Below are 22,371 nucleotides of genomic sequence, written 5' to 3'. Positions count from 1 at the left end.
TATTTTCACAGCTATTTGATTGATATTAGTACACTTGACAGGTCCAATTTAAATGCAAATCAGCTTCCATTTGCAATGTAAATTAACAAAACTTCATTTTTCATGCTTTGCATATTACTAAACTCTCTGAACACTTTGCTCAGCCACACATTACCTCAAAAGCATCCGTTTTCACCATAGATCACCTGCCCTTGCCCTTTAGCCTCATGGAGGTCTCAGGAATTGAGAAGAGCCATTTTTGTGGGGATGCATGCATTTAAAAGTGGGTTATGCTGTGCCATAAACACATGAGCACTATAAACCACAGTCTCTTCTAGTGTATGTGTGTGTGCCTGGTTTTAGAAGACCACAAATGAGGACATCAGATTTTCCAGTTCACAGTTCTGTCTGTTTTCTGCTGCATCCTTGCTTCCAGGTCTAATTAATGCCAGAAGCTTTTTCTTAGAAAGAACCCTGCAGGATAGCTCTTGTCCCTCTGTATCACAAGATTTACTAAGTGAGACTTGAAAAGCATCCAGAATCTCTCTTGTAAATATTGACATAGTTACGGGATCACCACTGCTCCTAAATCAAAAAGTGGAGGAGGAGAAATGGCAATACGGAACAGGACTTTGTACTCAGAATGACCTAGAAAGAAAGGAAAAAGAATAACTCTGATGGCTCCTTCATGTGCAGCTTCTGAGGAAAGTCCTGATCTGAGGCTTGATGACATCAATGGAAACAGTCCCAGTGGTACTAAAAGATTTTGGACTGGGAGCTGTTTCTCTCTTTCCAGTTCCTATCTGAAAAAAAATCAACCAATTCCCTTCAACAGTTGGGCCACTTGGTGTCTCTCTTCTGCTCCCTACTTGCTATGAACGTGTAAAGAGTCACAGAGGGAAAGGGCAAGCATGTCATTTGAGGGAATGGAAAGAGAACAGCAGCAGCAGATGCGGTCCTAGCTGGTCAGACTCTCGTCTCTGGTGTCGGACGTGCGTGGGGCTGGGAATCAGGAAGCTGGGGCTCTATGGCTTTGGGGAAACCACAAAACTCTCCTTGCTCAACTTCCCCATTGCGGGAAAGGGAGATTGTGGTGAAGATGGAAGAGAGCGTTGGAAAACACCCTGGTACGTTTTTGTACTGTAATTATAAACCGCACAATAAAACCTAATCAAGATTTCTTGCAACCAATAACTTCCCATAAATGAAGGCATATATTTATACCAAAAATAAGTAAAGCAGTGTATCTTTCTGTGTGAATCATAGACCAACAAGCACACTGCTGTATCTGTCTGTGCTGGGCATGCTGTACAAGATGTGCAAATCTGGGCAGTGCTTGATCACAGCTCTCAGGCTGAACCAGGCCTCCCATCACTCCTGCCTTTGTAAAAGAACATGTGGGGAAGGAATGGGGGCTGAGCCCGTGAGGAGCTCCGGTTTCGGTGGGAGCGGTGGCCTGAGCGCTGCAGACGAGGCCCGCTCGACTGCGCAAAGAGCGCGGGCCTCCCGCTGGCGCCTGGCGAACTCAATTTCCCAGCATGCCGCGGGCGAAGCGCGGAGAGGGAGGGCTGGCGCGCATGCGCACCGCTCCACTCCAGCATGGCTACGGTGCTGTCCCGGGCGCTGAAGCTGCCGGGTAAGGGGTTTTGCTCCCGCAGTGGGAAAGGAGCGTAGCGCCGGGCCGCAGCGAGTTGAGACGGCCGCTCCGTGACGGGGCCTGGCTCTAACGGTGTCGCGGCCCGCGAGGGTTCCGTTGCCGGGCAGTGGGTGCGTTGCTATGGGGATGCGGCCGCGGGACGTGGGGACGGGCAGCGCGTGAGAAGGGAAGGGTTGGGGTGGGTGCTGGACGTTATCGCACCCACCAAAAGCAGTTTGGCACGTACGTGTCAGTGTAATCATCTGGGTACGTGTTTAAAGGCCGCTTAGCACGTCTTCGTGGTTTCCAGCCAGAGATCTTATGCGAGATGAAAGGATATTCAACAATAAGGGACTGCTGTGTCAGGAACCAGATCTTTCCAAGATAAGGCAGCGAGCAGCAGTTCAACCATTCTTTTAGCTGGGGTATTAACAGGCTCTGGAAAAAAAAAACAAAAACAACCAACAACGTTGCGAAACCAGAATTTGAGTTTGCTGGTTGCCGTTGGATGGAGTGGCACGGGGCTGGGGACAGTGCCAGCGCACCTGGCAGCATTCAGCCGGTGCTTCCTGAGCACCTCCTGCCTCTGGGACAGCCAGGGCACTGAGGCACTGCTCATCTCTAAGGATCTGGGGGTGTTAGCTGGCAGCCTGCTGAATGTGAAACAGCTGTGTACCCAGGTGGCCAAGAAGGCCACCAGCATCCTGGATTAGATCAGGAATAGTGCAGCCAGCAGGAGCAGGGAGCTGATCGTGAGGTCACACCTCGAGTGATGTGTTCAGTTTTGGGCCCCTTGCTACAAGAAAGACATAGAGGCCCTGGAGTGCATCCAGAGAAGGGCAACAAAGCTGTGATGGGTCTGGAGCACAAGTCTGATGAGGAGCAGCTGAAGGAACTGGGGTTGTTCAGTCTGAAGAAGAGAGGGCACAGGGGAAGCCTCATCACTCTGTACACAACCTGAAAGGAGGTTGTAGTGAGGTGGGGCTCACTCACTCTGCCAGGTAACAGGACAAGAGATGATGGCTTTAAGTTGCACCTCGGGAGGTTCAGATTGGATATTAGGAAAAAAATTCTTCTCTGAAGGAGTGGTGCAACAGTGGCGTAGGGTACCCACAGAAGTGGTGAAACTACCATCCCTGGAGTTGTTCAAGAGCTGTGTGGATGTGGGACCACTGAGGGACATAGTGGTCATGGTGGGGATGGGCTGATGGTTGGTCTTGGTGATCTTGGGTGTATTTTCCAACTTTAATGATTCTAATGCTTCCATGATCTCAGTGGGAAGGACTACACTGTGCACGAAGTTTCTGTAGGAAAATGCAAACGAGTGGATGTGTGTGTGATGCGTGACCATAGGGGAACCATAAAACAACATGGACAGAATCTCTCTTGACATCTTCATCAGTAGTGTGAGCTGTTTGAGATGTACCACTGAGAAGACTGGTTTGAGAAACTTGTGGCTGCAGTTGAGAAAACAGTTCTTGTGTAAGTCTTTAGGTGAAATTGCATGTATCACACCCAGTTTGCATGGTGAACTCCTGAAAAATGCAGCTTTCAATGGCAGTGAGAAAGCAGAAAGCCTATTGCTATGCCTGTTTTTCCTGCAGCATCTCATTAAATTAATTACATCAATATGTGGCAACTTGTCTCCTCACGGACTTAGAGATATGTCTGCAGTACCCAATGATGGGTGCCTGCCAACCACTGAAACACAGAAGAATAAACAGAAGCCTGGAGCGAGTACAAAGGAATCTGGAATCAGTATGTCATCACTGAAATAATGCACTGAAATTGCACTTATGTAAAGTCCAAGATTTGCTCTTTTCACTCCAGAGTGAGTGCAAATAGACGCATTTCCAGAAAGTCAAAAAGAAAGAAAGATGGCAATTTAATATCTTTCAAGGCACTAGTAATGAATATTTCATTATAAGCAGGACTTTATTCCAACACATTTCACCTCACAGGTGCCTCCTTTCCAACTTGTAGCACAATGGACCTTTTCTTCTCTGGGAGATCCCAGTCTACTTCTGCAGGAGTCCCAAGAACTGCCAGTGCGAAAAGCATTATCCAGCAAACACACAGAGTATTTTCAAAGTCAGAGTGCATTTTGGAGGCCTACTTCCCTTGAAAGTTAACACTGGGGCATTTTCCCTCTCTTTGATCATTGCAAATCTTCCCTTTTATTTTATATATTTATTTATTTATTCTCAATGATTGCAAATAATAATAATAACCCAATGTCATGACTGGTAACTTATCCACTGACCACAAGCAACAGTTCCTCTGATTGTTGGTAACCACAGGCCACTGACTGGGAACTTCTGTTTTATCCTTAGTGTTGTGGAAAAAGGGGAATAGAACAAGTTGTGTCAGGTCAGAAGAGAAGCTGTTTGTTTGCAACAGCTGCAGAAGAAAACGCAGAGCAGTAGAGAAACTGACCGTTAATGTGAATGCTGTGATGTTGTGCCAGTAGAGTGCAAAGTTTGTCTGCACTTAGAGACCTTATGCAAAAGGCAGATAACAGGATGTGAGTTATGTAAGTCTGCTACATGCCGAAGGCCACAGAGTGGCCCAGGGTCTGTTTTCTTTAGCACGGGATCATGAAGGTTATGCGGTGATTGTTATTTTAGGAGATAGGTTGAGATTCTGATTGAGTCCCACCAGGTCTTAGCTTTTTAAATTCCATGCTGGAGATTTGAAGACTGCATGGGAATGTAGGATTTTCTGATGGCTGATCATTTAGCACAGAGGCAGCTTTTAGCTATCTCTTGTTGGACAAACTGCCTTCCCCCTGCCTGAGCCTTGGACTTGACCACAAAGGAAAGAATTTGACTTCAGGAGCATTTTTCAGTAAATCTTAATTCTCTGAATGGTCTGAGGTTGCTGTTTTCACACAGCCTTTACTGCATTCGTGTCTCGCAGCAAGTGTGATCTAAAACTCGGGTGAAGAGTCACGTTCCTTCTGCTCTCCCTCCAGCCAGGTGAATCATGTGTGACTCCCCCACTGCACCTCAGAGCAGCCTCGGGGGGCTGAGTTGAGTCTGCCTATACCAGGTCTCCAGATGTGTTTCCAAAGCACCTGCAGATCATTTGTTAGGGTATTTTTTGGCAGTGGGAAGTAAGCATTTGATTCCTCTGAAGTTTGATATGCAATTGTCTTTCCCACGGGCTGAGTGAGCACTCCAGGATTTGGTTTTAAGAGCAGTGTCTGCCCTTAAGATACTTCATAAAAATCAGCTGGGAATTTTATGCCTTACCTTACTGTACCTTGTGTGAGTACCACTTAACCTTTACTTGTGTCACAGCTGCTTTCTAGCCTCTAACAAATGGATTGGAATTCTTACCTGGCTCTTAGTGGAGAAGATGTTCCTACTACAGAATGTCAGTGGTGGTTGACATGGTTGTTGACATTCGCAGCATCTCAATTACAGCCAGCTCAAGAAGTGGATAAGCTGTAGTTTCAAGGTTCTTTCCGCTCCCTAGATATCCAGAGCAAAACTGTACAAAATAAAGCTCATTCCTAAAAGTCAATACTTCTAGTTGCCCTAGAGATGAACAGCAGAGTTCAGTAGTATGGGTTGATTGTTTGGAATTATAATAACAAAACAAATCACAGTCTGTCTGAAGTGTAAGCATGCTGTTGGGCTATTGTATTCAGAGCACATCTGTTTCCAAAACAAAAAGCAGTATGGCTAATGTCAGAACTATCCATCTTTGATTTCTCAGGCCAGTTTTTTGAAATATCATTTACTCTTGGATCAGCAGCATTTACTTTTCATACCACTCTGGGCAGTCTTGAACTGGCACACCTGGGTCAGTAGTGAGATGCTGTAAATACCCTGCCAGTGAGACTTCTGGAATGTCTTGGTTTTGCTCAATTATCTTTTAGCTTTATCTGGAAAATTTACACTGTGCTCTCACTGCAATCTCTGAGCGGACAGCTGTGTGTTGCTGAGGTCAGGGGTCTGTGCTGCTTCTAGGATGGAGCAGAGGTCCAAGAACCAAGGTCAAGAGCTCTGAAATGCACACCCTTTGAATGCACATTGTTTTAGGGCAGGACTATGTGATACAGTGTCTCACAGAAATATACTGTGCCTTAGGAATGCAGTATCTTTATCTGGGTGTTCTACCTCCACAAGGAGCAACTTTCTGGAGTATGTGCATTGGATTGTTTCAACATGAGTCCTGTGTGGAAACATATAGTTCAGAAAGAAGGAGTCCAATTTAGACTCTTTGGGATCTGGTTGGATACCTTTATTTCCTTCTGTTCACTGTGGCCAAGTTGCTTTGGCTGCTCCATTTGACCTTTGCTCACACTGCCAGTTTTTCTTTGATGCTAAACACTGACCATCATTGTAAGTAGTACAGGAAGGAGAAGTGAAGGTCCTTTTGTGGGGCAACAAACAAGAAAGAAATGAGATCCACATGCTGCAAAATAGATACTGGCGTGTTGCACTAACTAGGTGTTACAGTACATGTGGAACTGTGAGTTTGCCTCTTACAGAAAAAAACCAGAATCATTAAGGTTGGAAAAGACCCCAAAGATCATCTAGTCTGTCCGTCAGCCCATCCCCACCATGCCCAATGACCATGTCCTCAGTGCCACATCCACACGGTTCTGGAACACCTCTAGGGATGGTGACTCCGCCACCTCCCTGGGCAGCCTGTGCCAGGGCAGCAGCACTCTTTTGGAGAAGCATTTTTTCCTAATATCTAACCTGTACATCCTCTGGTGCAACTTAAGGCCATCACCTCTTGTCCCATCTCTGTTACTTGGGAGAAGAGGCTGAGCCTCACTTCACCATAACCTCCTTTCAGGTTGTGTAGAGAGTGGTAAAGTCTCCCCTGTGCCCCTTCTTCTCCAGGCTGAACAATCCCAGTTCTGTCATCCACTCCCCATAAGATTTGTGCTTCAGATCCTTCACAGCTTTGTTGCCCTTCTCTGGACACATTCCAAGGCTTCCATGCCTTTCTTGCACTGAGAGTAACAAAGAAAACACTAAAACAAACACAGTCCTTGAGGTATAATCTTACTCCAAGTAAGACATATTATCTTAGGCAGTAAGAACAACCAAGAGAGCCCTTTAATTTCTGTTCAGTAAAACTTTCTCAGCATCTTAGTGTCTAAGAATGGTTACTACTTGTGTATCTTTGCTAGTTATTTATGCCTTGCATGTATAACTTCAAGCGTCTTCAGACGCAAGTTAGCTCCTCTCTCAGGTCAGCTTTAGGCAAAGGGAAATGAGACAGATATCTGGGACAATAAAATCCCAACTTGGAATAGGAGAGAGAGAAATAGACCGAAACCTTATAAACATCAGAGCAGTGGCCATGGCTCCATGCCCAGGCTGGTGGCTTGAAGCAGCTCGCTGAGACGTGCTCCTCCCCTCGTAGCTCAGGGCAGTGAGACTGCCTGATCTCTCCTACTCCTGCAAACAGATGGCCCTGGCCTTATGCCATGATATAAGACCAGGCTGTGCACCATCCCTCGTCATGCTCCATGTGGCTGGCTTGGGCTAGAGGGAGAATCATCTGTGTGTCACGCATCCATGTCACAGGGGTGGGAACTGGGAAGACACCTAGAGCTAAGGTACTTTTTCGTACCACCACCTGTATCAGACATCAGTGCTATGTTATTTCTCAGCAAGGCCAGGTACAAACTGTCAGCTGTGGTGGGTGGGAAGTGGAACGGAGGGGGAGCACTGGTTTCATACTCCATGAGTGCTCCTTATTACAGTGCTGAACCACGCAGAGAAAGTTGTGAGAGCATCTCTCATCTCTTCAGACACCAGAATATATTCTGGTCCAGAAGAGTGAAATCGCTCACTTTGCCCTCATCAAGGAGTTGATATCCATTGATAACTTGCCTGCTACTCTATCCCTGTGTGACCCTTCCTTCCATCCCTCATGAAGCAGGATAGCAAATACAGCATCCAAGAGGTCCAGGCAGGGGGAGCAGGGGAAAAGTGAATTTCAGAAGGCCCCCTTGAAGGACCCAGCCTACAAGAGAAGAGGGACTGTGTTGGGATTAGAGTTTGGCACGTGCTAAAGGAGTCCAGCCTCAAGTCAGGAGAGTGCTGCACCTTAGGCACTCAAGAGGGCTAAGCATGCCTTGTGTCGGTGTGGCTCACTACAGATCAGGAAAATATACATACATATACATATAATATATACAATACAATATATAATATATACATACAGTAATAATAATAAAATAAACCCGATAGAGTCTTTTCTCACAGCTGTCACTTGGAACTCGTGGCTCACTGCAGCCTTTTCTCCACTTAGGTCCTGAAAAAGCAAGGAGTGAATGCTTTGTTGTCTCTCTCCATCTCTTTCCACAGGAAAGAAAAGCCCAGATCTTGGAGAGTACGATCCTCTCACTCAGGCTGATAGTGATGAAAGTGAAGATGACCTCGTACTCAACATACAGAAAAATGGGGGTGTCAAGAATGGGAAGAGCCCCCCTGAGGAAGTGCAGGATCCCGACTCTGATGTGGAAGTTGGGATGACGAAGCAGCACGCGTCAGAATGTGCACCCGAGGGTTATCTTGCAGAGGCAGCTGGGGGCTTGGAACAGAAGGCTGCTCCATCCCTCATGCCATACCTGCGCACAGCAGTCTTTTTGCTCACTGTGGTGATCTCGATGATTCTTGTGTTGGTGTGCGCGTTTCTCATTCCCTGTCCCCCTAGGGACTTGCATAACACCTGGAACCACAACCTAGGTCAGGGAGCAGGTGAGAAAGCCCCAGGAACAGCATCTGGCGTGGGGGAGGTGGCAGCTCCCAGGCTGGGCATCTGCGGGAGAGACCTATCTGGGAGAGCCAGCTCAGGACAGAGACCCTTCCTCACCACTGCAGATGCTCCGAGGTAAAAGACAGGAGGCTCTGTCCTGCTCACTCTTCAAGCTGAGGCCTGTGAAATCTGACAGCAGTAGATCACAAAATCTTGTTTCTGTCAACACCAAAAAGCATTTTGACTCTTCTCCCATCCTGCCTTTTTGTCCATAAGGCGTGCTCTGTTTCAGATGGAAATGCCCACTTTAAAACACAGTGCCTCCCTCTCTAGACCCTGGATTTCACCAGCTCCTCCACGCTGAAGAGTGTGGGAGTTTGGGAAGAGAGGGATAGAGGCCTTTATGTCTCCTGACTGGCTCAACTAACCTCGTTTCTGTTGTCTTGCCCTGCTTGAATCTGTAAATCAATATTTGGAATCTTTTGTCATCCTGTACAGGCCACTGGTAACATTTCTAAAGTATCTCCCATTCTGACCTCTGCAGTATTGTGAAATAATTTCTGCCAGGTCTAGATATGTCTCTCCCTCCTTGCTTTCTGCCCCAGCTTCCAAATCTAAGCCTTTCATAAGATATGTGACTCCCACATCACCTCTGAAAGTGAAGTGGGAAGCAGACATCTTTCCTTTTAGCTCTTCTATTTTTCCCTTTCTTTTCTCTGACCCAGATGCTACATTTCTGCCTTTCCATGTGATAAAAGATCTAGCCATGATGGGAGCTGCCTGGCATTGATCATTCCTTAGCAGACTCCACAAGGTTTTTTTTTGTGCCAGCCTTCTACTCACAGTGCAGAGAGCTGGCTGCGTGGCTACTTTGTCAACAGCGTGGTTCTCTGTGACTGTTGTAGGTGGTGTGTTATCCCCACTGGAGCTTTGTGATGTGAATGGTGATGGGCTCCCTGACATCCTCATCGTTTTCACAGCCCTGATGAACGCCAGTGTCATGGGTAAGTGTCTTCCACTCTCTTTCCTGTACTTGTCAATACAGACCTTTGGATATTCATACAATGATTGGGAAAAGTTGCTGCCACTGTAAATCCACTGTTTTTTTTTTTGTTGTTTGTTTGGTTGGTTATTTTCTTTTTTTTTCGCTGAAGTGGCTGTTGTTCTGTGTCTGTACTTTATTATGCTGTTTATGCTTCAATACTAGTTTGCAGTCACCTCTTTCCCCATACCACACCTTGGGATCAGTCCATCTCTCTCTCCTGTATTTGTCCATCTCTCTGTCCCTGATCTGCAGGCAGAGATAAAGTGGTCAGAAAGCACTTCACTACAAATAGCAGGTAGAAATAAGGTGTTGGTTATTTTTTTCACTTCTCAAAAGCTACTTCTCAAAGCCATTCACTAAAAGTCTCAGTTGTTCTACCATTGTAAAAGCAAGGAGGTAGAAGTCCTATAGAAATAAACCTATCAACAGAGAGAAAATTGTGCAGACTTAAGTTTTATAAGAAGTACATGAGAGACTGTTGATGTGAAAGCTGTATTCAGTTTGTAGAGGTTGTCTTTGTATTCTGTGCTTTGCCATTGTACTTATTTCTCTTTCATCACAGATGTGCAGTTTTTAGCATGCTCCAAATGGAACTAGGCATACCTAGCTGCATCCTGGGCTGAAGCTGTGCTAGCAGACATAAAGCAGACAGGAAAGCAAGTGTAAGGACATCTCAGTCCTATACCCAGGTAGCGGGACATCAACCCTCCTAAAGCTTGTGCTCAAAGTTTTCACATGGTTTCTGATAGAGATACTCTTCGGGTAGGAACCTGGTGGACTAAGCTGTGACACTGTTAGCTGTTTTTATCCAGATTGTACACACTACAGCTGTGAGCTGCACTGAAGAATTAGGAGTTCTTGATCACTGCCAACCGAACAAAAAGAATTTATGTTAAGACAACTCTTTAGCATAAGCCATCTGATTTTCAGTTTGACAGGTGATTAAGTTTGATTTAGAGAGTGGGCTCAAAACCTCCATGTAGTCAAGTCATGCAGAGTGTTGCCATTAAACAGGAGCCAACAGGAACTGTTGTTATCTTGAAATGTGTGGAAGTTCGTATTCTAACTTTATGGTATGAGAGGTAGAGATTACAATTCTGTATAAGGGCAGGCTGAGCTAAAAGTTGCTGGTGTTTGAAATCAGAGCCAAGAGTCTGTTGAAACAGCATGGGGCACCTTTTCTCACTATTGTTTTGTGCTAACTGGTGAATCAGAAAAAGACCCTGAGTTACACCAATTTGTTGCATTCAATCTATTTCTCACAACAACAGTGACAAAAACTGATTTAAAATACAACAGAAAAAACTCTCAGATTGCCAATCACCTGCTGCTGCCCAGACAGCCCAAGCCTTCCACATGAGGCAGCAGCTGCCTTGGGAATTACCTAAGGCATGTCCTCAGTGGTGTCCATTGGCCTGAGGAAGAGGACATGAGAAAGATCAGTCTGGTTTAACAACAGAATGATTCAGCATAACTAAGCAGGTTGTCCCCAGAAGGAGCTTGGTTCCTCTGTGCCCACCTGATCACGTTTCTTGAAGTTAGCTCATGTCCAGACACCAACTTTGATTGTGCTGTTGGCTCATAGCCTGACTTGTCTGAAGGTCACCAGTAGGTTCTGGTGGCAGAAAGACTAAAACAAAGAGTGGGATTTGACCTTTGCTTTTAAGGCAGTGTGGATAGAGCTGGCTTGAGCCGTTCAGCTCCAGGAGCTAGAGCTGGAATTCAAGCACAAATACCAAAGACAGTGTGGACATAGCCTTTGATGGCAAGGAATTTTATTCTCTTCCTCCTGTCTCTTCCAGGTGTCTCTACGCCCTCTGTGACTGTGGTGGCCCTTTCTGGTATGAATGGCAGCACCTTATGGTCCATCCAGCTTCCAGAAGAGACTCGGAGTGTGCAGTGCAAAGGGCTGTCACTGGGGTCACCAACAGAGCCCGTTTGCCTTGTGACAGGAACAGCTAAATTCCTCAGCCTTCTTAGTGCCTCCACAGGTAGAGTCAAGTACTAGCTTGTTAGAAAGATGCTGCTGCTGCATTTTCATTTTTTTTGAAGGGCTAATAAGTATGAATGATTCAGTGCTGGCTCTTTGTAGTGGCTGTTATTAGTGACACACAGGGAAGGGTCAGAACACTAACGTTTTTCAAGTTATAAAAGGTAAAAGAGCATTCAAACTTTTGATGCTCTCTGGGAGTATCTCTGTCCTACCATTTCAGAAGTATTCAAAATGTTTATCTTGTCCTATAACATCTCCATGGCACAAAAGATATACAAGATCCATTTTCATCAACATGTAGCTGTTACTACAGCTCTGCACCTAGTTAATGGCACTGAGAAGCTGAACACCAGTCTCAGAGAAGTTACGTAAAGATGTATGCTACAGATAGATAAGCTTTCCAAAGAAATTAGGCCCATAGAGGAATCAATTAGATATGAATGAATGCTGCATTTTTAATCACTGTGCTGGCAAAAGAACTATGGAGAAATAAAAGCATCACATTTATTTTTGTTGGGATTTTTTTTGAGTGTTTATCAGCTAATCTGTAAAACAGGTTTTATTGAGTTTCCAGCTGAGTCCACACCGGACTGCTGAACAGTTTGACATCATGTCTGCTAACATGCATTTACCCTGAGGAGGAGTGAGCATACTATACTGGAGTGGCTATTTACTGCTGGGAATTTAATGGAGACACAGATTTGCACTTTGAATATTAGAACTGGCCATCTGTTCTCTTTCCTGGCATCCACCTACAGTCTGTACTGCTGACTGTGGAAAGCAACTGCTGTCCTGCAGAGCAGCATTCCTATTTAGGTTCTCCTTCCAAAAATGAACCTCAAATATGCCCTGCTATTTCAGAAAGATTTTTGAGCTCAGGTCTGTTTAGAGAGATGCAGAGGAGGAAGCACAGCAGAACAAAGACACAACTCAAAGCCAGTCTAAAGAAATGTGCTTTGCTTCCCACTGAAGCTTGACCTGTATGCTTGTTTTTTGTTTTCTCAGGGAATAAGGAAAACAAGCTCTTTTGCTCCCTCCTTCAAGAAGGTTTTGTAGAACTGTCTGGGAATGTCCTCTGGTTCCCCAAGGTCTCTTTCATCCTGTTCTTTCCATAGGCAAGACCATCTGGACACTGAACTCCATTCACCTTTCAGATGGGATCTTGGCTGCACCAGCTGCAACTCTTCCAGATGTAGATGGAGATGGGATTAGGGATATTGTTGTTCTGGCCCTCAAAGAAACACAGGTACAGCATGTCTGTGCTCGAGATTAGAAAGGACCTTGACTATCTAGAGGAAGATTGAGGACCTCGATGTAGAAAGGTTATAACAGGAGATATAGTAGCCCCTAATTTTTGTTCTTTTAGGCTTGCTTGAAAAGCACCTTGTTTCTTTCAGTGGGTCAGAACAGTGAGATCAAGCAATAATGGCACTACCTGCATTTCTTATCAGCTGGGAATGAACAAAAGGTTTATTATTTATCCCTGGCTGAGACTTGAGAATTGTTTCTGCTCAGTGAATGCCTGATTAGAAGTGACTGTTTAACAGCTGTATAGAAAACCACGTTGAGATAAATCACTGAAAAAAAGAGCACTCAGCTGACCTTAGGTAATAAGTAGTTGTGTGATCAAGTGCAGATTTCCTCCATGCTCATCTCTCCCCAGAATTCTAGCATTACTATTCTTAGAGGAGTTCAGTTTTTTGAAGTCCCTTCCATCTTTGATGCTTTTGCAGACAAGAGAAAAGCATGAATGTAAGAATCCCAGGAAGCCAAGCTGAGCAGAGAGACCACTAGCTAGACCTTGCTGTGGGGAGAAAGAGCAACAGAGCTTCATGCTGTGGGTACCAGGCAAGATTCTGAGAGCACAAATGTGTGAAAGCACTGCCAGAAATCTCTACATCTCTGTCTTTGCAGCCTGATGTGTTTTTCGTCTTGGTGTCAGGAAAGACTGGGATTGCTTTGGGCGGGCCTGTGAAGTACAACGTCATTGGAGAAGGGAAAGTAATTGGCCCTGAAGTTCATATCACCAGCCGGGGAGCCATCTACATCCTGTTTGGTTTTGGTAAGATGCACCTTGACTCACTAGTACTTCACCTTTCTGAAAAAGAACATTATTTTTACCTAATTTGGCTTAGAGTATTCCTGGGATGTCTCTACTATGTCTTGCACTGTAAAATCTGGAAGCAGAGGGCATGGGAAGGAGTCTTACTGCTATGCAGTGGAAGAGTATCAATGTCTGCTAGCCTGGAGTACCTTTAAGTTTCTCAAAGCCAAGTCTGCCAGTGGTGCATCATGCCAAGGAAGGTGCAACTCTGGCTTTCCTTTGCGTTTTGCCATAACAACAGAAGTCCAAAGGACCCTCTGTGTTACTATGAAATTAACCTTTGCAGTCAAGACTCTTCATCTTTATTCTTTCTGGCAGGTAATGTTCAAGCAGTTGCCCTGAGGGACATCTTTACCCAAGCCAGAAACCGGGACAGCTTTCCTATGATGTTGCATCAGGAGGAGCCAGAGTGGGAAAAGCGCAGATCTGTAAACCTGTCAGAGCTCATTGACATTTACAGGTAGGAGACAAACTTATAATCTTGGTTCTGCTGGAAGGGGAAGGAAAAATGTATACCTTCTTGCACTCCTAGACACATTTCTTTCCTTTCCATTTCTGGTTGTTGACAATACTGTGGAGTATTGTAACCCGTACTGCCAAATTGTGGTCAGAATCAGTCTTGATAGGAATAAATGGGAACAAATATGAAACCCTGCATCCCATGCTTTTTATAGTAATTCAAGACGTTCAGAAGAGCATAGATCTGAACTTAGGTCAGTTAACTAAGAACTAACAGTGTGAAATTAACCTCAGTCACTGAAGAAAAGATTAACCTGTCCAAGAATAGTTCAAATCTTAGGTTGTTGGGTGGACAGGCAGGTAATGCTGAGATGCTTAAATACAAGCCTAGGAATCTTCTCTCTGCTTTCCATTTCTCCCAGTGGGGGTGTTGACTTCCTGCAGACAATAAAGGCACCTGACACAAACTGCAGCAACCTGCTCATCACCACCAAAGATGGCTTGATTCTACTTCAGGGACAGGACCTGGAGCCCCGCTGGACATTGGAAATTCAGAACATCAGCAGGTTATCTACTGGGAACATTTTCCTTTCTTTTTTATTTCTATTTCCTACTTTTCACCTTTAAGTGCATGTGTTCCTTAGAAAGCAATCAAGAAGAATTCTCCATGTTTGCAAAGAAACCTATGAGCTGGAGGCATATGTGTACATTGATGCACAAACAAGGAGGGCAAGTGGAACAAAGAGCAGAGGGCTCAAAACTCAAAACCTTTAAACCTTTAAAATGTGTGAGTGATGACAAACTGTAGAATCATGGAATTGTTTGAGCTGGAAGAGACCTTTAAAAGTCATTAATCCAACTTCCCTGCAATGAACAGGGACACCTACAGATAGATCAAGATACTCAGTGCCCCTCCAGCCTGACCTTGGATGTCTCCAGGGATGGAGTATCCACCACTTCTCTGGGCAACCTGTGCCAGTGCTTCACTATCCTTATTGTAAAAAAAAACCCTTTTTTTCTTCATATCCAATCTAAATCTCCCCTCTTTCAGTTTGAAACCGTTTCCTCTTGTCCCATTGCAACAGACCCTGCTAAAAGTCTGTCCCTTTCTTTGTTCTAATAAACAAAGGGCTTGATACAGATATCCAACATAAATGTCTTGACTACTGTGGCACTGGAGCTTAGGGAACTTCTGGTGTGTGATTCAGCCCGTCTGCTGTCCACAGCTGCCAGTTGCCAGCTCAGTGGAGAGGAGCAGGTGCATTAGTGGTGCTAAGTGTTAGAGGTGTCTGAATATGGGGAGTGGATCTTAATCTTCCTTGAAAGCTGAAAATCAGCACTCTGATGGCAGTCTGCCATCTATACTAAATGTAAACCTTAAAATAATATTTCTCATCCTCTGACTTCACACATAAAAGTTAAGCAATTTGCTAGACCTAATGGTTTGATAATAACTGGCAATTTCAGTTTTCTGAGTGCTAAATGTTTGCAAAGGGCAGCTGGGCACAGTTGAAGGAAATTATGTGGGAAACAGATTGCTAGCTCTGCTATCTAGAGGAAAGAAAGAAGCTTTCAGCTCAGTGTTACCTGCCAACAGCTTCCATAGGAGGAAGGTGTAGAATCTTCATTAAGAAAAAAAGGTCATCTAGACTTGATACTCTTACGCTATGCCCAGTGTTGAAGGCTGGTGGGTGACATAAGCAGTGGCTTTAGGAATGGGTTGTGGCAAGTTGATCTCAGTTTGGGAAAGGTAGTGAGCTAAAAGAGTTTTTGTTCCAGAGTCTTCAGGCTTCTGGATATGGGTCAAGTTTGAAGGGTAAGTGTATGCTGACTAAACAGAGTCAGTTCACAGATGCTATAAAATCAATAATATGCAAAAAACTTCTAAATGAAAAAACTAATTGGAAAATTTGTAGGGATTCAAATCAAGAAGTGTTGAAAGACGCTTTTGTCGTTCTGTTCACTGAATCACAGAATAGTTGGGATTGGAAGGCATCTTTGGAAGTCCTTCCAAGTTTCCAAGTTCTGAGGTGTCACCAGACAAACAAGCTTAAACCCAGGTCACCATCAGACAGAGTATACTGAGCCAGCTGAGAGCTCCCCTTTCCCTCAGTAACCCTGCTCCAGCCTCTGTCTTGCTCTAGCCAAGCAGACTAAGTCCATGCCTTTGGGTGCATTCTCAGATAACAGCCTGGCTTCTGCAAGTGTGCTGCATTTCTGGATAGATTTTGACAAGATCCCTGGAAGACCATAATGGACAACCAGTTATAAAACAAGAGTGAAGTTCAGAGACCATGAAATTGTGTAAGCATTTGAAAATTGCATTGTAAATGGATGTTTCAGATAAGAGAGGATTAATTGCTGGTTGCTGTGGGGATTAGTGTTAGGCAGGAATAATTACTAGCCTTCTGGTTCATACAAGAAAGTGCCCAAGGGATTTTTCAGTTGATTGGTAGCATCTAAAATACATATGCCTGCCTGTATTTGATGTGTGGAATCTGCCACTCACTGTAGCCTGCCGGAAGTATGAGAAGTGCTTCTCATCAGGCAAAATCAGGAGAGAGTTTAAGTGAATGCCCTCAGAACAGAATAGCCTACTGCTTCTTTTTGGTACAGGAGATGTTTTAAGTTATAGGAACGTGTCATGAGACTGCCTCTAAATTATTAGCTGTGATTGCCAAAGTGTACTATGTTAATAATAAAATAATGGAATTGTAGAACATTCAGAGTTGAAAGGGATACTCAAGGATCATCAAGTGCAACTCCTGGCTCCACAGAGCACCACCCAAAAATCAGACCATATGTCTGAGATTGTTATCCAGATGCTTCTTGAGTACCACGGGGCCATGATCACTACACGGGGCAGCCCGTTCCATGCCCACCGCCCTCTGGTGCAGACCCTGTCCCTCACCCCCAGCTGCCCTCCCCTGACGCAGCTCCATGCCGTTCCCTCGGGCCCTGTCGCTGTCACACGGAGCAGAGCTCAGCGCTGCCCCTCCACTCCCTGTGAGGAGCTGCAGCCTCCATCAGGCCTCCCTTCAGCTCCTCTGCTCTGCGCTGAATCAACCAGGGGACCTCAGCTGCTCTTCATATATGTTGCCCTGTAGGTTTTTTATCATCTTCGTAGCCTCCTTGATACAAGTATAGATAGTAAGCCACTGCTGTGCTGTGGCATTACTCTTAAAAAGCCATTCTGGTCTGCACATTTTAAAGTAGTGGCTGGAAAATCTGGATAAAAGGGCTGGAAAAATGCTACAGCATGGAAGATTTAGTTTGTGTTTAGATGATGAAGCTTGAGAGATGAGTTCATGTGTGCATGTAAGTAACAGGAGCTAACAGGGATTTCAATCTTGCTGTAGCAAGAAAAGTGCTTTGGAGCAGAAGCTGCTCGTGTTCCAGAAAATGAAAATGCAGCCATGTTTCTGAAGATGAGATTAATCATTAGAACTGACTGTCACAAGATGTGATGAGTTTATCTTGTCTTTGTATTTCCATAGCAAGTCTCATGGCTGGGCACATCTTGCCAAACTCTAGTGCTTGGTTAACTGGATAAAATACAACAGCATATCATAAATAAAAGGAGGAAGGACATGCTCTAGTCATCTAGCCTTGCCCTATGAAACTGTGAATTCAAAGAAATCATGTATGCTTCTTAGGCCCAGCTGTGCTGAATTTAGGAAGGACAGAGGTTAGATTCAGAAAGCCAAAAGCAAGTAAGATGGTTAGAAAGCAGTTATAATAACAGATATTCAAGTAATAGTGTTAAGTTGCCCAGAAGGGAGAGGATAAAAAAGAACTTTTTTTAAAACTGCTTTGAGCAGGAGGTCAAATCTCTTGATGAATTTTGAAAGGTTTGGGTAATTTTTTATGACTGTAGCAAAACTGAACAGGTTCTCATTCTAGGGAAAGAATAATACAGCCATGCCATAGGGTGATAAACAAATACCTACACAGCCCAGCAGGGATTGCACCACCTCCCCCTCCCCCCAGTCAACTCTGAAGAATGGCCAGTAAGTGCTATGGGCAGTTTGATCATTTTTCACTTTTCGTATCCACCAAAAAATGGTTTCTGCCAATAAGAATAACTCTCAGTGGATGAAATATTTTGGCAATTACTGCCTTGGTAAGAGGCAGAATAGAGGATGAAAGCAATTCCTCTTTTTCTGTCATAAAGCTGAGTGTTTTTTTGTTCAAATTTGCAGCCAGCCAATACTGGGGTACTTCAGTGCTGATCAAACCCTGGACTTCATGCTGCAAGCACAGACCGGAAACGGGAAGAAAAAGGTAAAACAAGAGGCAGCAGAGAGGGCAGTGGCAACTTAAAAGTGAAGGAGCCTGGGTTGAAAGGGGCAGTGATTCTCTACTTTCGGCAATTCCTAGTTCTGTGGCTGACACTGGTCTCTGTGTGGCCACAGGCCTGACAGAAAATAGCACTCTCTTTACGCCTGCACCTGAACACTCGTTAATGCGACATCTCTTTCTGTATCCTGAGGTGGTGGTGGTAGATGGCAAATCTGGCCTCCCTGTTTGGAAGCAGGAACTCCCATGGCAGAAACAGCAACTTGATGCTCTGTCAGTCATGACTTTGGACAAGAAGTCTGTTTTTCTCTTCTGGGCTGATGAAGCACAGCCTGTGCTACAGAGTTTGGTGAGCAGCTACCCTTTCTTCACTTTGAGTTTTCTGTGAGGTACATGTAATCTCTGTCTTTTATTCCTAATGTAATTGAACTCTAAACCTGCTATTTGAGACTGCTAGGGGCATCTTTCCCTCTTGCTTCGACTTGGATGAACTTCTTCAAGCCTGTACACAGTAGCATATGTATGATTTTTCCATCAAAAAACTTCATAGACTGAGAGCTCCCTTCCATGAAACCAAAATTTTCTGTGTTATGAAAATAGTTTGTTTTTTCTGCAGCACTGAGATTTTCTGCCTGCAACTTTGTTCCCAGACCCTGAGAGTTTCTTTTCAGCATACCAACATACAAGTCAGCATGGAGTTCCAAACTTCCAGACTATAGCTTGGCCAATCAAGCCAGCTTTCATAGAGCAAAATCTCAACTTCACCAAACAGAGGCTGGGGAGCAAATTTTGTTTGAGAAAAAATGTTTTGCACTTTTTCAGCTCTGTGGAACCATTAAGTTTTTGATTCTCAGTACCAAGCAAAGGTAGCACAATGTCGGTAAACATTTTTTTTTTCCTTTGGCAAAGCTAGACTGTCTTTTGGTAGTCATCTGTAACATTTTTGTTCACTTTTCATTCCATCAGCATCCTGGTCCCAGATCTGAGCGCCTGGCGCTGCACCACCTTTATCTTCTCCATCCTGTTTTCCCTACAGTCCTTTTGGACCTCACCAATGCAACAGACAAAGTCATTGCTTCAGCAGGTGAGTTCAAATGGTGGAGAGACTACCTAGCCTAAAAGAAATGGAGGAATGAAGATGTAGCTGTAAAAAACAAAGTGGTATACTTGTGGTATACCACATGTACTAATAGGTAGTATTTGAGATCCACCACTCACACAGACCAGCAATGGGAAATCAGATTGCTCTTCCACCTGAAGAAAGGTCCTATCCAACCCCTACTTTACAAATGAAAGGCCCACCAAGATTCTTGAACGTTTAAACATGGAAAAGTCTGAGTTTGAATTCATGCATGTTTAATACCAGATACATTCCCTTGCTTTCCGTGGAGCACATCACCTCAGATACACTTCTGCCTTTGCTGGCTGTCCTCTCCTGCCCTTTGAGATAGCAGATGTACTGCTCTTTCCTCTTTCTTTTTGAAAGGGAGAATCCAAAATGTTTCACTGCATGTTTCCAAGGGAAAGTGAATCTAGATTTAACATTTACAAGATCTCACAGTCCCTGTTGGATTTCCTTTCTTTTTGTAAAGCAGTTCAACCGACATCCAACTTGTTGAGCATGGCAAGATGCAGGATAAAAGGTCAGTGCATATAGCACTGAATCCAGTAGGTCAGGAAGCAGGGAGAAGCTGCTGTGTAGTGATACGTCTAATCAGATTTGTATCAAAAAACAGCTCAGTCAAGAACAAATAGAATATTGTTCTTAGAGAGATTTATTAGAAGCTGGGATTTCTGAGGTCTGTACAGATCATTCCATGCTAACCGGAGTAAACTGATTTGCTCCTACTTTAACAATTTACCCTTCTGTGGAGGTAATAATTTATGCCAGCAGGAGTGGAAAGGAATGTTCTATTCAAGTGAACTACATTAATTAAATATGTACATTTTGTATGTCAAACACAAAAAAAGGCACCTTGGAACCAAAAATTGACATCGTTGATCTACTTTTCAGTGTATTTCTATGGAAAGATTTTTATTTAAAATTGTTTTCCCCAATGAACTAAGGCTCATGCTATTGAAAAATCAAATTGAATACATCCTCAGTCCAGTGACTGTTTGCAATGAGTGAAGACTGTAAGATTTCTTTTGAGGGAAGCATAGTTATTATTCCTCACCAATATTTTCTCTCTCTTTTCTGATGAATCAGTTGGAATTAATGATCTCCAAAAGGATGCATTTCACATCACTGTGACAACAACTGCAACCTCTGAAAAACAACCAGGATTTCTCTCAGTCAGCAAGTTGGGCTTGAAATGGGCCATGATGACGCAGGGTCGAATGGTGTGGCTAAAGGACACCACCACTCCCAAAATCAGCCGTGGAGAAGTGAGGCGATTTCTTGCTCGGCTGAAATTTGTTGACTTTCCTCACAAGGTGAGATTGTGCAGGAATCTGTGATCAGGTGCAGATTGTTCAGGATATATGATTGCTTCCGTACTGACACAGTTAGGTGCTTTCTATGAGGTGGGATTCAAATTGACTGCAAGATGACAGGCTGTCTCTTTAGGTGGAGACTGGACACAGTGTAAGGCCCAGCTATACTTTAGCAGTTTGACAAGAAGGAGGATCTTAGAATCAGGGGTGACAATCATAAAGGACTGAGGGACTCACAGACAGAACTGAGAGGTAGGGCAGTGGTCACTTGTTCTAACATGGCCAAACAGGGGTCCCCCATGCACCCTTTACCTAGTGGTGCCTAGTGTTGCTGATCAGTAAATTAACACTTTTCTGTACTGGACTGAATGATAATGGATTCTGGCTTTGTTTTTCGTTTCCTTTTCCTTTTCCAGCTCTAGCCTGAGATTTTGACAGGACCTATGACCTGCATGGGGAATAGAGGAAGCTGCTCAGGGGACCTTCAGGAAAACTGCTGTGTAGAGGGAGTGGGAACTAAAAGCACTTCCCCTTTCTTCAGCTATCTGGGGAATATTGCTGGAAGCTGGTTTGTCCTTGGCAGATCTGTCCTGTATCAGATGAACCTTGTTCAGCATCTCCCCATCCATATGCTGTTCTTGCATGCTTCCTTCCAGGTAACATGGAAATGTGAATTTAGAGCTTGCGTGCACACGCACACACACACACACGAGTTATATATATGTATCAATTTATAGAGTATATGTATATTTTTTATATGTTTAATTTATGAACAGATTTAGGACACTCCTTTTTATGTCCAAACAGTATTCCAGGCAGACAAACAAGCTCAAAGCCTGTGGTGGTCTATGATAACTACGGGCAAATTATGTGGGTAAAGAACACCATCTGCTTTAATCTTCATATTTTTGGAAAGTAGCCTCTGTCTGGCTTCTGCAGGGCAAGTCTTGTCTACAGCCTTTCTTATTCTCTCAGCCCTTTTCACCATCCTGTTGCCAAACTCACAAACAAATTGACTCTCTTGCTGAATTACCTGATAGAAAGATGGCTGCAAGAACATTTTTGAGCATTTGCACTTACGTGTTTCTTTTCCCAGATCCAAGAAGCAAAAGCTTCACATTTCATTTCTACCTCTTATTCATCCATCCTTAAGCTCTGTATAAACCTGAAGTGTCATTGTTGCACCATGTTGCAGTTCGTTGGACTGAGTTCCCCTTTGAAAAGCATTGCAGCCCCTTTGGGAGAGGCTGTCAGCAGGTCCCTAGTGGCACTGTAAAGATCACTGGACTATAGATACACTTATAGAAAAGCTTATTCTCACACAACTGCTTCAGGGTTTAGGGGCTCAGACAAGAGGTAGAGATGGAAAGCTTTTCTGTGCATGTGACCCTGCTGGTTTTGACCGTTGGCCTGCCAGCCCAGCAGTTCCAGGAGGAATAGGCTGCCCCCAAGGCACATTTATTTGCTCTTGGTGCATTTAGTTCCTTGAATCATGCCTGTGAGCGTGCTGTCAGACTCGTGTGTTGTAGTTGCAGAGCATCTACATGAAGTTGCCTGCAATAAAGTAACTATATATAAACCAACAACTTTTCTGCCCTAGCAACTCCTCACAATGCAGGGCAGCAACATGTTACTTGTTTTCCCAGATCTGACCTTTGACATTATGCAGAGCCAGGCTGAGGTGAGAA

General features: G+C 44.3%; 1 protein-coding gene across 1 annotated transcript; it reads left to right on the top strand.

Annotated features, from left to right (window-relative positions):
• Window positions 1–1,578: 1,578 nt before the first annotated feature.
• On the top strand, window positions 1,579–21,105 carry FAM234B (family with sequence similarity 234 member B; the record flags this gene model as incomplete). Its single annotated transcript, XM_079532885.1, has 13 exons — window positions 1,579–1,615; window positions 7,957–8,349; window positions 9,253–9,351; window positions 11,195–11,383; window positions 12,501–12,631; window positions 13,300–13,447; window positions 13,808–13,949; window positions 14,371–14,514; window positions 18,151–18,232; window positions 18,441–18,596; window positions 19,214–19,331; window positions 20,457–20,683; window positions 21,100–21,105. The coding sequence occupies 13 exons, from the start codon at window positions 1,579–1,581 to the stop codon at window positions 21,103–21,105; spliced, it is 1,872 nt and encodes a 623-aa protein (XP_079389011.1).
• Between the last annotated feature and the right edge of the window lie 1,266 nt (window positions 21,106–22,371).

Source organism: Tetrao urogallus (assembly GCF_951394365.1).
Source record: "Tetrao urogallus genome assembly, chromosome: 1".
Classification (NCBI taxonomy): Eukaryota; Metazoa; Chordata; class Aves; order Galliformes; family Phasianidae; genus Tetrao; species Tetrao urogallus.
The sequence above is the reverse complement of the archived record's forward strand: the minus strand, read 5'-3'. Positions and strand labels throughout refer to the sequence as shown.